The sequence below is a fragment of the Emydura macquarii genome, unplaced genomic scaffold (genome assembly GCF_026122565.2).
Source record: "Emydura macquarii macquarii isolate MOO-44397 ecotype Brisbane River unplaced genomic scaffold, CSIRO-AGI_Emac_v2 contig_719, whole genome shotgun sequence".
Taxonomy (NCBI): Eukaryota; Metazoa; Chordata; order Testudines; family Chelidae; genus Emydura; species Emydura macquarii.
The window spans coordinates 17,921,081-17,937,241 of NW_027130856.1; the positions used below are offsets into that span (position 1 = coordinate 17,921,081).

The 16,161-nt window shown below is 38.8% G+C and overlaps 1 protein-coding gene across 1 annotated transcript in view; it reads right to left on the reverse strand.

Moving 5' to 3' along the window:
- Positions 1-16,161, reverse strand: part of LOC137149193 (sodium channel protein type 5 subunit alpha-like) — a 145,611-nt gene that overhangs the window by 23,862 nt on the left and 105,588 nt on the right. Inside the window, exons 23-26 of the mRNA XM_067542553.1 lie at positions 11,943-12,036; positions 10,856-11,125; positions 9,470-9,523; positions 2,614-2,755 (exon numbers count right to left, since the gene is read on the reverse strand). Of these exons, the coding sequence (XP_067398654.1) occupies positions 2,614-2,755; positions 9,470-9,523; positions 10,856-11,125; positions 11,943-12,036 (560 nt within the window). The remainder of the gene's footprint in view (positions 1-2,613; positions 2,756-9,469; positions 9,524-10,855; positions 11,126-11,942; positions 12,037-16,161) is intronic.

Sequence of the window (16,161 nt, forward strand, 5' to 3'; positions counted from 1 at the left end):
CTTCTTAAAAATGGAAAACCTTTTAGGGAGAAAACCTTCAGTCAAAGTAGGTTTTTTTAAGGCTTTCAAGTAAATAGGTTGAGCCAGATTTCCCAGTATGTTCTGGCTTCTTTGAGCCATTCCAATGACACAAAACAACCAGAAACTCAAATTAACAAGTCAAGATTCTGGTTTCTCTGCATTGACAGCTGGAGTGCATCAGTGAATCTAGCCCTCTTTAGAACCATGGTTTCCATTCCTAACCTCTGCCTTCAATTGCTGATTGGATATAGAGACTGGGGAGGTGGTTCTAATAATGATGAGAAGAAAAGAAGAAACAGGCTGTGCTGCATCTGCTGTACCAAGTAGGCTAGGAGCTTTTAACTTCTTGAATGACCCCATACTGGGATTGCTGCCAGGAGTTTGTTCCACTCCCTGGCAGGCACTGTGGCAGTTTCCCAGTCTTATTAGCAATTTTGCATTAGCAGTGGCAACAGATCACCTCAACAGCTCTTATCACTTAGAGATCCCTGCAGGGGAAAACTGAATGAAGGGAGAGTGCTATTGTTCCAGGGGGAAGGACGGATAAGGTGTGACACGCTGTACCCCATGTACACACTTATGGTGTGATTTGTGTAACATTCATGTTCACCCTTACAGTGTACCTGTGTATTGTTTAATGCAAAGTATGTCATGTAAGATGTTTTTGGAATGCTCATGGCATACTGAACATTATTGTTATGGTAGCATGTTTCCTGCAATGTCACACATATGTACAGATATGAAACTCTGCTGTGTCATATCCCCAAATATGTCTCTCACATGGCTTGAATAGATCCAGACTAATACAAAGCTGTGTTTCCACACCCCGCAGAGGCATGCATACAGGAACAATGGACTGGCCTAAGCACCTGTGAGCACTTTGGCTCAAGTGGAAGAAATCATGCCCATTGCCGGACAGGGTTGATCACCTGACACCATGGGATGTTGGGAAAACTTGTTAAAAAGTAGGCCTCTTTGTCTTGGGCTCTCCCCTGGAATCTATCTTCCAAGCAACATCAAAGACTGGCACCTACTCACAGGAAGGGAGGGCCTGGTTGCAAAATGTATCACAACCAGCCTGTGTGGTAAACTAACATCATAGATTGAAAAAGACTGGAATATTAATTTTAGTTTAGGATATGAATTATCTTTTAGTTAATTATGATTAACTCTTTGACTTATTAATAATCTGATTTAGATTCACTTAAAATCTTACTGTAGAATCACAGAATCAGAGAAGATTAGAGTTGGAAAGGACCTCAGGAGGTCATCTAGTCCAACCCCCTGCTCAAGGCAGGACTCAATAATCCATAATCAATAAACTTATTTGTTTGTTTTATCTAAAAACAGTGCATGTGGACTAAGTGTGTGCAGAGACCTCACTTAGAGTAACAGAGCTGGTGCATATCAATTTCTTTGAACCCTGCAAGACAACAGTTCCCGGGATTGCATCTGGGACTGGGGGTGTTTGCTGGGGGTCTATCCCATGAGTGGCTGGCCAGAAGTGCTCCTTCACTAGGCCAGGGACCGATTATTCACAGGAGGCTGGGCGTGGGCTGACCCAGGAGTAGATGGTTCACACAGCAAAGCAGGGTAAATCAGGGCCCAGGAGTGAGGAATTGGGTTGACATAGTACACAGTAGTCCAGATTGCAGGGGGAGAACGTCACATAAGGGCAGTGGGATATTGTGGCGGGGAAAGGAGTATCTGCATATATGCAGGATGTGTACCTCTGCGTAGTTAAAGAGATACCATCAACTTGAAAATTAAATTTCTGTCTGAACCTCTGTACCTGTTGTAATTGTGATTTACAACTAAAATTACTATAGCTGAAAGGAATCAATGAAAAAAAAAGTATTTTTTCAGTTTGTTCACTTTGCATATAGTCAGTTTCCCTGTTTCAGTTGTATAATCAATTTCTCACATGTTGAAAAGCCTATTATAAACATCAACAAAGAAAAAGAAAAGCCATTATAAAAATGTTGTAAAAGAAAGTTTAAAACAGCTCAAGGCCTATTATTTAAAGGGTGTGGTATCAAAAATTAGATTTTTTTTAAATTAATCAAAAAAATTCTATTGACAGCAGCCCTTTAAATTCCTTTAACAGAGAAGCAGCAGCTGCCCAGTTAATCAAGTCACTCTTTCTCCATCTTCTTCTTGCCCTCACTCAGGATCTCCCCATTAGCTACCAGGATTCTGCTCCCCAAAGCACCTCAGGAGAGGAGGAAAATAATTTCACTTTCCAGCGACAGCGTCCAGTGTAAAAACTATCTGCTTGGAGCTCCTTGGCTGCTTTATCCCCCTCATCAATTAAGAAGAAGAAATAAGGGCAGAGAATGAAAATAAGATCTAAAAGTAAACTATTTAAAAGCTTAGAGAAAAATATCAAATCCTGGCTGAAAATGTACTAGCAAGAAGGCTCCTATTGTCAAAAACTTTATTTGGCATATAGCCCTTTAAACTATATTCCAGTATGACTCCAATGCAATAGACTTCAGGGAATGTTATCACCTACTGTGTATATCTAGCATATAACAGTCACAGTATTGAAGGCCTTATTAAGGGCTTTCAAAGACATTTGATATGCTGTACTTATCTTTTTCCTTTGTTGGTTAAATTCTTTGATAACAACTCCAATGAAAAGATTCATCATGAAAAAAGATCCAATCATGATAAAACTCACAAAATACAAGTACATATATAAACGGTTTTCAAATGCTGGTTGCAGATCTACCTATAACAATAAATAAATAGAAAAAACAGTCAGAAAAACTGCTGTCATTTGAAGTTTGTAATAATTGATCCCTTTATCATCAGAAGGGCCAGATTCTTTAAAAGCATTTACATATCTACATTTGCATGAGCAAGTATAACAAATCTGCACAGATGAAAACATGTAGATAGATACAGATTTAACATAAAATCCTGGACCTAAATAACAAAATATTAACGCTGACCTGAAGTTATGTTTTTGTTAGACTCAGTCCAAGTATGTTATCTGCTGGGAACCCAGTACTCTTAGTTCCTTTATCTTCTAGAAGTTCAGTGATGTTTTTCTCTTAATACCTGTTCCATTATTTTGCTAGGGATGGAAAACTAATCTTAAATGACAAGAGTTGCCACAATCACTCGTCTTTCCTTTTTAAGGTCAGCACTACATTTGCAAATTTCTATTCTTCCAATACCTAAACAGCTTTCCATGACTTTTAAAAAATAATTGACAGTAAATATATTAGTCAGTTCCTATAGCAGCCTAAGATGCAAAAAAATTGAACTATACGTTCAAATAAATGCATGGAAGCTCAATACTATCTTCTTGGTATTTCCTTAATACTCAACATCCCAAACAGCCAATACATGACACGATGTGGGAAGAAATGCCGCAGAGGAGATTTTAAAGGCATTTAATAGCAGGTAGGCACTTTTATGCTCAATAAAAGTCAATGGGAGTTATGCATCTAACTGATATTTGTGCCTTTGAAAATCTCCTCCTCCATGTCAATTTTTTCAAAGGTGTATATAAAATGACTGTTTCCTGAAAGATATACTTCATTTGAATTAATAAAATAATGTTATCATGTTACTATATCATCTGGTTTTGGTTCATTTTTGTTTTTGTTCTGTTTCTCCTTATGTATAATTTAGAATCATAGAATTATAGAGTTGGAAGGGACCTCAGGAGGTCATCTAGTCCAACCCCCTGCTCAAAGCAGGACTAACCTCAGCTAAATAATCCCAGCGAGGGTTTTGTCAAGCTGCAGCTTAAAAACCTCTAAAGATGGAGATTCCACCACCTCCCTAGGTAACCCATTCCAGTGCTTCACCACCCTCCTAGTGAAAAACTTTTTCCTAATGTCCAACCTAGATCTCCCCCACCGCAACTTGAGACCGTTGCTCCTTGTTCTGTCATCTGCCACCACCGAGAACAGCCTAGCTCCATCCTCCCCTGGAACTCCCTTTCAGGTAGTTAAAGGCTGCTATCACATCCCCCCTCATTCTTCTCTTCTGCAGACTAAACAAGCCTAGTTCCCTCAGCCTCTCCTCATAAGTCTCATTTTTTCTAATACATTTTAAAAATATCTCTAAGTTGTTGTTCATTATTATCTAACTCCATCCCCTTCATCTCTTTCTAGTTATGGATTTTTTTCTCCTGTGAGTCTGGTTTTGCTTGAGTTTTTTTTAATCTACTTCTTTCTCCTTTAGCAGCTTCTTTTCTTTAAGCAATTTTTCTTCATTTTATTAATACGTATCTTCTTGTATATGTTTCATCCCTTCACCTTGTTTCTTCTCTCCCTCTTCCCTGTATGCTCTGCTCTTCTACTCATTCTTCCTTTCCTTTTGCCCACCCTCTGAACTGGAAATCATGTTAGGAACTTATAACAGGCTGGTCTTGTTTTCCTGAAACACTCCCACCCTGCTACCGGGTACTGGTCCTGAGGTTAAGTGGGTTTTGAAGACTCATTGAGGCAAGTTACTAAATAAAGGATATAGGGTATTGGGTCAAGCAGTCCTGAGGGAAGAACTAAAGGAAGCAACCAAGGCTGGGGAGAAAGTTTGAGCTACTCTTTGTTCTCTGTATTAATGAAATCAAATTCCAGGAACAGGGAGAGTTTGGATTTTCTTAAATTGTTCTACAAACACACTGTACATGTAAAAGCATGTGCTAACAAAGCCCCTATTTCACTGCTTTTTCTACTTTTCCTCTTCTCCTCCTGCTCTTCCCACCTCCTCAACTTTCCCTCTCTCTCTTTCTCTCCTGTCCCCTCCACAGGCACCAGTTACACCATTTGTCACCTCTACCAGCTTCACATTTGACCCTTTTCTCTTTCCCCAACCAATTCCTGGGTCAGCTCCCTTTCCTCAGGTAAATTTCTGTTAGCAACTTCTGTCCTCATTCATCACTAATGGGTAATGCTCAACCATGTGGAATTTGGAGGTGCTCCAATATTGAGGCTTCAGGACTAAGCCCGGCCCTTCAACTCTGTCCACCAGAAGTTTTTGAAAAGCTGTAAACACACTTCAGCAAGTAATCATTTGCATTAAGACAATAACTTGATATAAAATATTAATTTACCTTAAAGTCATTTATATGTCTAAGTCTCCCTTTAGAGAAAAAATTCCATTAAATACTAATTGTATTCCAATCATTTACTAAATTACCAGGGTGAGTTGAATAATGAGAAAAGCTGCTAACCGAAAGAAAATTATTAAGTAAGACATTTCTCATTCTGCTGCACAGCTTCTCTCCTCATTCATCACTAATGGGAAGTAGTGAGCAATGAATTACAGCAGTAATGTGGGAAGGTTAAGCAGAGTTTTAATTATTACTGGAGTAGAATAATAGACAGAACTAAAAGTTCCCGCATATAAAGCAACAGCTTTGGGATTTAATGTTATGTGGGACCCTGCCCAATAGTACCTTCCTATCAATGGATGCCTTAGTGGAGGAATGAAATCCTACTTTGAAAGCATTTCCTCAGATGAGGTTCATCTACATTTTTTCCCCACAGTACCACTAGGGACTCAGTATATGGAGCTTTCACTCCTTTGAAAATAGTTACTGAGATGCCTAGCATGCCAACTGGTGCAGAATTTTAACTTTTTGTCTTCAGTAATTTTGAGACCCTAAATCACTGGCATTATGGATAGAATGGGATTGTCATGGGGGCTGGGCCTCTGAAAGGCTTCATTAAGGAGAATGAGCCAACCCAGATCCACCTGTGGATGGTTAATTGGGTAAGTAGCTGAAGGATGCTTAATTAGTTAAGGAACACCTGGGCTCAGGCTGGAGCCCAGAACACAAAGAGGAAACTTTTAGGGAGAAAGACCCTCATGGGGAGCTGGATAGGAAGTCACTCCCAGTGGTGTCTCCCTGAAAAGCAGAGGCTCCCCAGGAGAGGAAAAGCCTCAGAACACAGAAAGAGTCAGCTCCAGAGGAGAGAGACTACATAGCTCTCCAAGCTGGGAGGCCTGGGAGATACCCTGAGTCAGTAAGGGAGAGACTGTAGAGCTCTAGGCAGTGGAGAAGCCTGTGGACTTATAGAAGAAGGAGGAGGCTTATTTACATACCATGTGTGGTGGTTGATTAAATAAACTAGGCCCCTGATGGAACACTGTTCACTGTATACAAGCGTCATTGAACTTATTGAAAGCCCACTAAGGGAAACTGAAGCAGATATGTAACCATATCAGGCATATATCATATGTAGCCACAGCATGCTGCTGGAGGCATTCAAAGGGTGAGTGTCCAGCATTACAGGGATGTACACATACAACTGATGTGTGTACTCCCTATGCTTGAAATGTATCTAGGAATACGCATTTATGTTACAACCTTACAAAGGGGTACTAAGGATTGTAACAAAATTATGGGAGAACTATTTCCCAGTAATTGTGGAAAGATGATCTTGAAGAGAAAGGTTTTTGGAAGTAGAAGAACAGCCTTTTCCTCAAAACAGTAGTGTAGCTTGTGTATGAGTAGAGGAACAAATTCCAAACTCCGTCTTTGGTGGTAATGGCAACAATAAAGGCCAGCCCAGACTTCTCTCATCTGTCATTCTAATTAATCTTGACACCCAAGGATACTCAGATGAGGTGTCTGATGTGCCTGCCTAAAGAATGCCACTAGGGCTGTTACCCACCATTCTACGGTGCTTGGTCGAAGACTCCAATCAACCATCCTGGAGAAACTCTAGTGTAGCTGAGATCACCGAAGCTTTGTGGTCAGGTCATTATTTTTTATTTTGAATAGGGTAGCAACTAGAGGCCAGGGCTCCATTATGCTGGGCACTTTACAAAGAGACAAGTCCCTGCCCCAAAGAGCTTTCTTTTCCCCTAATATCAGAAACTTAATCTGACAAGACCAATGAATGAGATGTCCTCATGGAGTTCTGTCTGGATACTAAAAAGTATCAGTAAGGCTAATGGAGAATCCCTGTTGAACTACCCTTTTCTTCCAATGCCTAGGGTGTTAACTGTAGCTGTTCTAGGCCTAGATAAGGTTGTCCCTACTTCAAAAAGGTCTGGTATTTTCTAGAGGTGCAACAGAAGTTCCTTGGTTATCAAGTCATGGGTGACATCTGGGCCAGTGGAGGACTACGAAGAAGACTTCAAATCTCCTTTATCATCTTTTCTGTATTCTTTTTGTGAACTGTCTTGAAAGGCAACAGATTCTTCTCTGCCCAGACATTATTTTCATTGTCACAGAGAAGCTTTGACCTTTGGTTACTCCCTGGTTTTGGAAGAGATATAAACACTCATGCTTCTGTCATAAGCTACTCTTTTAATGGGAGATAGCAGGAAACTTCCTATATAAGCACCATAATTGCCTACTATGTGGTTTCTTGCACCTTCTTCTGGAACAACTAGTACAGACCACTGTCACAGACTGGATACTGGACTCAGTGGACCCTTGATCTGATCCCATATGGCCATGTCTACGCTTGTGTTCAGAACCACCACTGATAGAGTCATCAAAGAAAACTAAAAGGATGCGTACTCTGAAATTTTGGAAATCTTGTCTTCCACGTATGCTCCTCAACCTGTGAGGCTTGCTTCCATAGTGAGTACGCAAGCATCTGCAGTGACAACTGGGTTGGCTGTCAGCATGTTGTTTGTACTTACTGCCCACAAAAGGACATTTGGACATCATCCAGGAATGACACCTAATTTTGCACTGCATCAGGTTCCATGTCCTCAGAAGGAATTTCTGAAGGCACGTTTTAAGAAATCTCACTCAGGATGAAAATGATTCCAGGCATCAACAATCTTAACTACTGGAGATAACTGGCTACGGATTGAACACTGCCAGGAAATGGCTGATGCAATGAAGTTTTGAATCTTTGCATATCTTTAGCAGGGTTATAAAATTATGGCACAACAATGCCTCTTTTTATCTCTCAGTGAGCAATTCTCTGTATTGCGTTTTAAAAGTTATTGATTTTGAACTACTGGTGAGTATGAATCTTTTCCAGCAGCTGGCCAATTATGTATAGATCTATTTCTCTAGACAGGGCACTGATTGGCATGTTGTCCATGGATGGGTATAGATGCATAACTTTCAACCTGAGCCTTGCTGTGATTCTATCAGCTGTTTCTTAAGATTCTGATTGTAGAGGATAGATCAGAAGGAAGAGTCTTGCACAGAAATTGTAACCGTCATACACAAATGCTCACTTTGTCTTTGTCATGCTGATAATTTTGTTGGGTTAGAAAGAAAATGTATCTAGGTTTCCATGGAAGCTACTGCTCCAAATTTTTCCCTCTGTTAAGGCATCAGTCCCTTCTTGAATGCCCTTGGTATTGGTAGTGACCAGCAGATTGCTATACTAGCTTTAATAGTAAGGATTGAGATCTCTCTATTTCAGCTACTAATTTCTCTGTTTCCCCAAACAGTTCCTCACCTATACATTTGGATGCACAAGATATTTATTTGGGATGACTGACTGCTATTCATAGGTGTCACATGGCTTCCTAATCACCACTTTAGAAGCCATTGTTCATCACAAATCACATCAAGAATTTGACCAGGACAGAAGCTCAGGAATGGAGCATGCTCAGTCATTCTCTGAGGTTGGCAATGCAGTCTGCTCTGTTAGCATTGCAGTAGAGAAGTCTAGACTGTTGGCTTCTTGAGGAGGAGACTGGGGAGATAGAGCAGTGTGGTGCAGAGAGGCCCAGGGATCAGAAATTGTCATGCTTATGAGTGAATGGCTACTTGCGAGAGGGAATGAGACTGGGAGAGTCTTTATGCATGTTTAGACTAGGAATATAAATTGTGTTTAAAAACATTTTAATGTAAGTTTAATACCTTTAAAATGTATTAGTTAGTTGTGATCAACCCTACAGGAGCTAACATTTTTAAAAAACTCTATTTTGCTAGACAGGTCTTGAGTGAATGAAAAAGGGCAAGTAAATGAGAGTCAAAGAGAAGAGAGTGCGAATGAGGTCAGTTGGACTGAATTTAGGTCAAAGAGTAGGAAATAATATATGAGAATAAGGAATAAAAAGAAAGTATATGAATGCAGGTGGTAAAGCACTGCAACCATAAGTATTAAACAGGTGCCCAGTAATACTGTTATTGTTCACATACAAAAGAGAGAGAGAGAGAGAGAGAAGGAACTTGGCACGATTCCTCCAGGAGCTTTCCCTGGAGGGGCTGCGCTCTGCTACTAACACAGGACCATACATAAATTTACACAACCAGGCCCTTAAAATTCTCTTAATGTAGTGGGTTTTTTGAATGGAAGTACTCAAATTTGACAATGTTATCCCTAATCTATCCTGTGAGTATTTACTCTACCAGTATCTATTAATTCCTTATCTTTTTTAAAGTGTCCACATTCTTCTATTTTCAGCTTGATATTTCAAACTAGATTGAAAAGTGCAACACACAGCTAAAAGTGAGATGATGGCTACAATACAGAATAATTTCATTTTGATTATATACATCACGTGAATCCACTGCGGCATACATAATGTCCATCCAACCTTTAAAAGTTGCCTGGAAAAAATAACAAGGACATGATTATGAAAATCATAATACATTTATTTTCATGAAAATCATAATACATTTATTCTCATTAAAATCAAAAGCACAGTATTTTAAAATTAAAATATGGTTAGAGTAAGTTCGAATGAACAGAAAGAGTTTTACAATGCTAAGGCGAAATATTATTCACACACATAAAAAATTAAAGAGTTCAGGTTGGAAGTATGTTTCAATTGAGTTGACCTAACACCTAAAACCAATATTTTCTGAAACAAAAAATGCTGTGCATTTTTCAAAAAACCCAAACATTAAAACATCTGGAAATTAACAATTATAGAAGCACTTTTGACCTTAAATCTTTTAAAACTAAGTTGTTTATTTGCAAATTTCCCATTTTTTGAATGAGCACTAAATTTAAAAGTTTAAGCCAGGTTAGCATATAAAAGAGGGGAGAACAGCTCTGACAGATCTAATGAAGTCAACAGATCAAAAATGGCTTTCATCCTGAAGACTTTAGCAACTCTGTAGAACTCTGGAAGGGTTGGGGGGCAGAAGTGAGTTACACCTGGGTGAGATATAGGGATAGTGAACATTGAAGGGAATAGAGGGAGAGAATTCTTTAAATGCTTTAAGTTTTTGATCTAGGAACTTTTAAAAAAAGTTTAAAAGGGATGAGAGTCTCTACTACCACTGTTTTCTTTTACTGCAATACTGGGTAATAACGGCACACTGGGAGACAGATAGTCTTGTGATTAAGGCATCAGACTGGGACTCAAGAAACCTGGATTCAGTTCTCAGCTCTGTCACTGACTTTTTTTGTGATCCTGGGCAGGTCACAATGTCTGTGCTTCAATTTCTCATCTGTATAATGATGATGATGATAATTTCCTACCTCACTGAGGTACTAGGAGGATAAATTCATTCATGTCTGTGAAATGTTCAGATGCTAGAATAATGGGAACCATGTTAAGATAACTAGGCAGAATGGACAGACTATACTATATATTAGGGTTTTTTTCTGATCTGTGACTAAATTTTGTGCTAGAACACAGAAAATAAAAGTGGTTTCAGACCCAGTAAAATACAAACTACCTAAGTTTAGCACTCTTGTTAGAGGATTAAAACACAGTTGACAAAATATATCTCTGGAAATGCCTACACTCAACATAAAACATGCAGTTACAATTCAGGGTCTTTAAGATGGTTTGAACAGCTCAAATATAAATCATCTATACAGTTAAATATTCTGACTTTTGGTTATGATGATAAATAAAAGTACAGTCTATGACTGGGATGTTCGACCAACATCTCCTTACAAAAGAAAGTATTTGTAATAAAACTTACCACCTGTAGAAGAGCCAAGTACCCCATTCCAACATGATCAAAGGTGACATTACCATTCTCCCATCTTAAGAATTGACTCTGATTATAGATTTTACATTCATTTCTGCTTTTAATTTTATCACTCAAATCATCTGGCATATTAGTGCATTTCCAAAACTTCCCCCCAAATTCTTGCACTCCTATGATGTTAAATGGGAACCAGACAACAAGGCAAACAAGCATAACGTTCATGATGGGACAGATAGCTCCTCTTATGGCATCCACAACAACCTGAAATAAATTAAATGAATGGAGAGGAAAAAAATGCAGTTGTAAGCAGTCACCAAAACATGTTCCCAAAGAACTATTTTTGATAACTTTTTTTTCATTTTTTCATCTATCAACTTCTCACTCATTCATAAATTAGGGCCTTATAGTGGCTGGCATCTTTAAAGCCAACCTGGATCTTTTAAATGTTCTTTTCAAAATAATTTATATATATAATTTAAGTAGGATTCTTACATTTTTTTTAACATAAGAATGGCCATACTGGGTCAGACCAATGGTCTATCTGGCCCAGTATCCTGTCTTCCAACAGTGACCAAAGCCAGGTGCTTCAGAGGGAATGACTAGAACAGGTAATCAAGTGATCCATCCTGTTGGCCATTCCTAGCCTCTAGCAAACAGCAATCCCTGCCTATCCTGGCTAATAGCCATTGATGGACTCCATGAATTTATATAGTTTTTTTTTCAACCCTGTTATAGTCTTGGTCCTTAGTCATCTCTTTTCCAAGATGAAAAGTCCCAGTCTTATTAATCTCTCCTCATATGGAAGCTTTTCCATATCCCTAATCATTTCAGTTTTGTATCATCTGCAAATTTTGCCATTTCAATGTTTACCTTGTTTTTCCAGATCATTTATGAATATGTTGAACAGTACTGGTCCCAGTATACATCCCTGGGGGACACCAGTATTTATCTCTCAACATTTTTAATTCAATTTGGTTTTAGAAAAGAAGAATCTATACATTTTTGGTAAAGGAAGTTTGACTGTGATCAGCATGAAAGACATACACACTCCAAAGACATACAAAAAAGTTACCTATACCTTTATACCTTCCAATCTGTAGAAGGCTCGTAGGGGCCTCAATGCCCTTAGTGTTCTGAAAGACTTCAAGAAGTCTTTGTTGTCACAAAGGTGTCTTTTATTCGATACAGATTTTTGCCACAAGGAAGTAAATGAAATCTGTTTTGATTGAATTAAAATTCAGATTACTAATCACATTAGAAATGGTAAATGGAATAAGAGGTTTATTGAATATGTGACAGTAGATATTCTTGGCTATATTTGCATATTTTTTCTTTGGGAATGAAATGGAGAGTATATATGCCTCTACTTATTGTAACATAATTACTTTCTAACCCTTTCTCATATTTGTCCAAAAATAATAATCTTGAACGGTAGAATAAATATAAAATTAAGAATTTAATTTATCTTAAGTTTGGTTAAAGAAATATGTGTTGCAAAGAAAGGCCGTAACTAGCAAGTAAAAAAAAAAAAGCCTTGAAAATAATGAGTTATAAGGTCAGAAGGAATACAGTGGGGAGAATGTCTGGTTCAAGGAATGAGATAAGGGGAAGTTTCCAGAAAGAAAGTTTTGACCAACATGGGTGACTGCAGATGGTTTTAATTAAAACAAAAAGAATCTATCTTAGAAGGAGCCAACATGGACTTCCCACCCTACATACTAGTGTTGTCTCAAAAAGTAGAGCCTATTTAAATCCAGATGCAATGGAAAAACTGTTAGTCAGCAAGAAGGAAGGGAAGAGATACGGAGGACAGACCTTGGGGGAAAAGGAGGTTGTAAATTGTATCTGAATTAAGACTGGAAATAACAGTGAACTGTCTCAAATTGTTTTTTACCTGAAGTCAATAACTGGCAATATCACTAGTTTGTTGAAGAGTATAAAAAGTAAACTCTTAAAGGGTTCATTGATAATAGCTGCCTGACCACGTTGGAGCCAACCAATATGGGTCTAAGTATCTTGATCAAATTTTATAAACATTTTGTTACTGTTTGGCTATAGTAAATTGCTTATTATTTAGGCTTTTAAACATGTTAGAGCAATTGTATAAATTCCATTTGGCCTTTGGATTTAATGAAGAAATTTAAGGTTAAATTAGTGTTGTGGTAATACCCTGTATAAATAATAATAATTCCAACATGAAGCACACCACAATAATTCTTATCCTCAAAAGAGAAAGCTACTTACCTCATAGTAACTGGAGGTTCTTTGAGATATGTGGTACTTATGTGTATTCCACTGGGGGTGCGCATGTGCTTCATGAACCCAGAATCAAAGAATTCTTGCAAGCAGTGTCCATTGGTCTGTACATGCACCCTTCTTGCGTTTCCAACCAAGGGCATAAAGGGCAGAGCAGACTGACCGCCTCTCCAATTCCTTCTCTACTGCAAATCCAATTATGATCTGAAGGAGAGGAGGAGGCCAGGTAGTGGAATACAGATCTCAAAGAATCTCCAGCTATTATAAGTTAAGTAACTTTCTCCTTTCTTTGAAGGCTGGTCCCTATGTGTATTCCACTGTGGGTGACTGACAAGCAGTACTTAAGTAGGAGAAGGGTACGACAATGCAGACAGCAGAGCCACTTGGAGGATCTTTGTCACAAAGAATGAGTCAGTGGAGGAGTTTTGCACTATAGCACAATGTCTCATAAACGCATGGACGGAATTCCACATAGCTGCCCTGCAAATGTCATGTAGAAGTTGTTAATATTAACTTTTCAGATTTTTGTATGTTAAAAATTCTCATAATTCTTGTAAATGCTAATCAAAGCCTTATTTTGTGTATCTGTGTATTTACTGCCCTATGTGTATGTAAAATAAAAAGTTATTTGTCCTTCAATTGACCCTGTTGTGTGAAGGGAAAATGAACACAATAATGGAATGTGTGTAATCTTTTAATTCTGCTTTTTACCCTATCTTTACTAATATAGTCCAGGTTTTGAGGGAAAAGACCTCTCAAGCTAATATAAGTGACTATAAAAGTGTGTTACAAATAAAACTGGGTGATAGATAAAAGATGCTTCTAATTGCCGATGGATTCTGTAATGAAGGAAATAATGACCTACTTAAAGATATTTTAACTCACAGAACTGTTGATTGTCCCATCTGTAAGTAATAATGACCAGGTTACAGATTCCCTTTTTACTCATCAGTCAGATAAACTGAGAATCAGTAATTAGAAAAACAGAACACATAGTAAAATTAATCATGGGAAAGTATTTTTCCTCAAAAAGGAATATCTTCTTCTCATATTCTATGAAAGGAAATATGGCTGAAAATTTAGTTTGAGAATGAACACAGTTGGCATTCTATCAGGTACAGAGGAAGGAACCAAACTACCTTCTCTTCACCATTTACCAGGGGAGGTAGCATATCTGTTCTTTCTGTATTCTGTATAGAGCTGTAATAACCTTTGATTAATAATCTTTGATTACACAATTCTAATTGATCCTGTTATCTGACAATCTCAAATTGTTATTGAATTCAAACATTCAACAAGGCACTTCCTGAAGTGATGCCACTGAGGCTACTTCTAGAACGATCCCTTACCCCCTGACGTGGAGAAGATGTGAAAACTGGTAACAGAACAGGATACAGCCTAAGATTCATTTATAGATCCTCTGGAAGGATACAGCTTGACCTTGGATTCATTCAGCTGGAGTGAGCCAGGTGATTTTCTGGTTGGTTTTGGCCTTTCTGGATTAGAAGCCAAAGTGTGTCACACGTTGATGTTATGTAGTCTCCTTTCCTCCCCTGGTGCATGTGGTTTGGGAAAAAACACAGGTAAATAGATTGACTGGTTTATGTGAAACTCTGCAACTAACTTGGGAGTGCATTTTGAATGTAGTTGTAAAGAGACTTTGTCCTTATGGAATACATTGTATGGCAAGTCCATCATTAATGCTCCGAGGTCATGAACTCTTCTGGCTGAGATGATGGCCACAAGGAGTGCAACTTTCATAGACTGGTGAATGCAGTGTTCTTGTAGCCATGTTGGTCCCAGGATATTAGAGAGACAAGGTGGGTCAGGTAATATATTTTATTGGATCCACTTATGTTGGTGAGAAAAGCTTGATGAAGAGCTCTATGTAAGCTCAAAACCTGGTTTTCTCATCAACAGGTATTACCTCACCTACCTTGTCACACTGACAGGGGAGACATGGAACATGTGGCTACCAGTTCAAAGGGAGGCTAGTGAGTGCTGAAAGTACAAGGTGTAAGTCCCAGTGAGGAGTAGATTACCATACTGGTGGGAGGTTCTGATTAGGCCTTTCAGGAATGCTTGTCAACAAGTAAGTGCAAACTGAATAAGTGATGATGGGTGGCACACATTGATTGCTGCCAGGTAGAACTGAACAGAACTGAGGGATAGCCCAGCTGTCATGAGAGACAGAAGATAGTCCAAAAAAAGGGGAACAGCAGCTCACTCAGGAAATACGCATTTCTGCTGTGTCCAGATGGAAAAACACATCCACTTGGCTGAATAGCATTTCCTAGTGGAATATTTTCTGCTATTATTAAGGATGGTTCATACCACTTCAGAGCAGAAACATACTAGGACTGATGCCCATCTGAAAACCAATCCATGAGATGCAGTGTTTTGGAGCTGAGATGTTTGATCCTGCATTCTCCTGGGTCTAGAGATTGGGATAGGACTGAATGCTGATTGGAGGACAACAATTAGAAGGAAATCTGGGAAGCAAGACTGGAAGTGGTTGGGGCCCACCATGAATCTGAGAAATTGACTGTGGGTGAGGTGAATATCCTTATGAAAGTATGCATCCTTCATATTGAGAGCTGTAAACCAAATATCCTTTTCCAAGGATGGGATTATTGATGCCAGAGTGACCATAAGAAATTTCAGTTTGCAAATAAAGCGGTTGAGAATGCAGAGATTGAGGATGGGTATCCAACTGCCCCTCTTTTTGTGTATTAAGAAGTACAATGAGTAAAAATCCTTTCTTTGGTGTTGTAGAGATAGCTGCTCTACTGCCCTTCACTGGAGGATGCATTTCACTCCCTGCCTGAAAATCGACCATGAGACTGGTTCCTGAAGAGGAACGGGATGGAGGTTTTGGAGGAGGTAGAGAAGTAAACTCTATCACACAGCTAGACTGGATGATGTCTAATATCCTCTCGTCCATTGTATAGCACTCTATTTGTGAGGGAAAATTTCTGAATGACCTACAAAGTGTATGGGGGATTGGGTTGTGGTGGCATCACTGATGGTTTGCAGCTCAC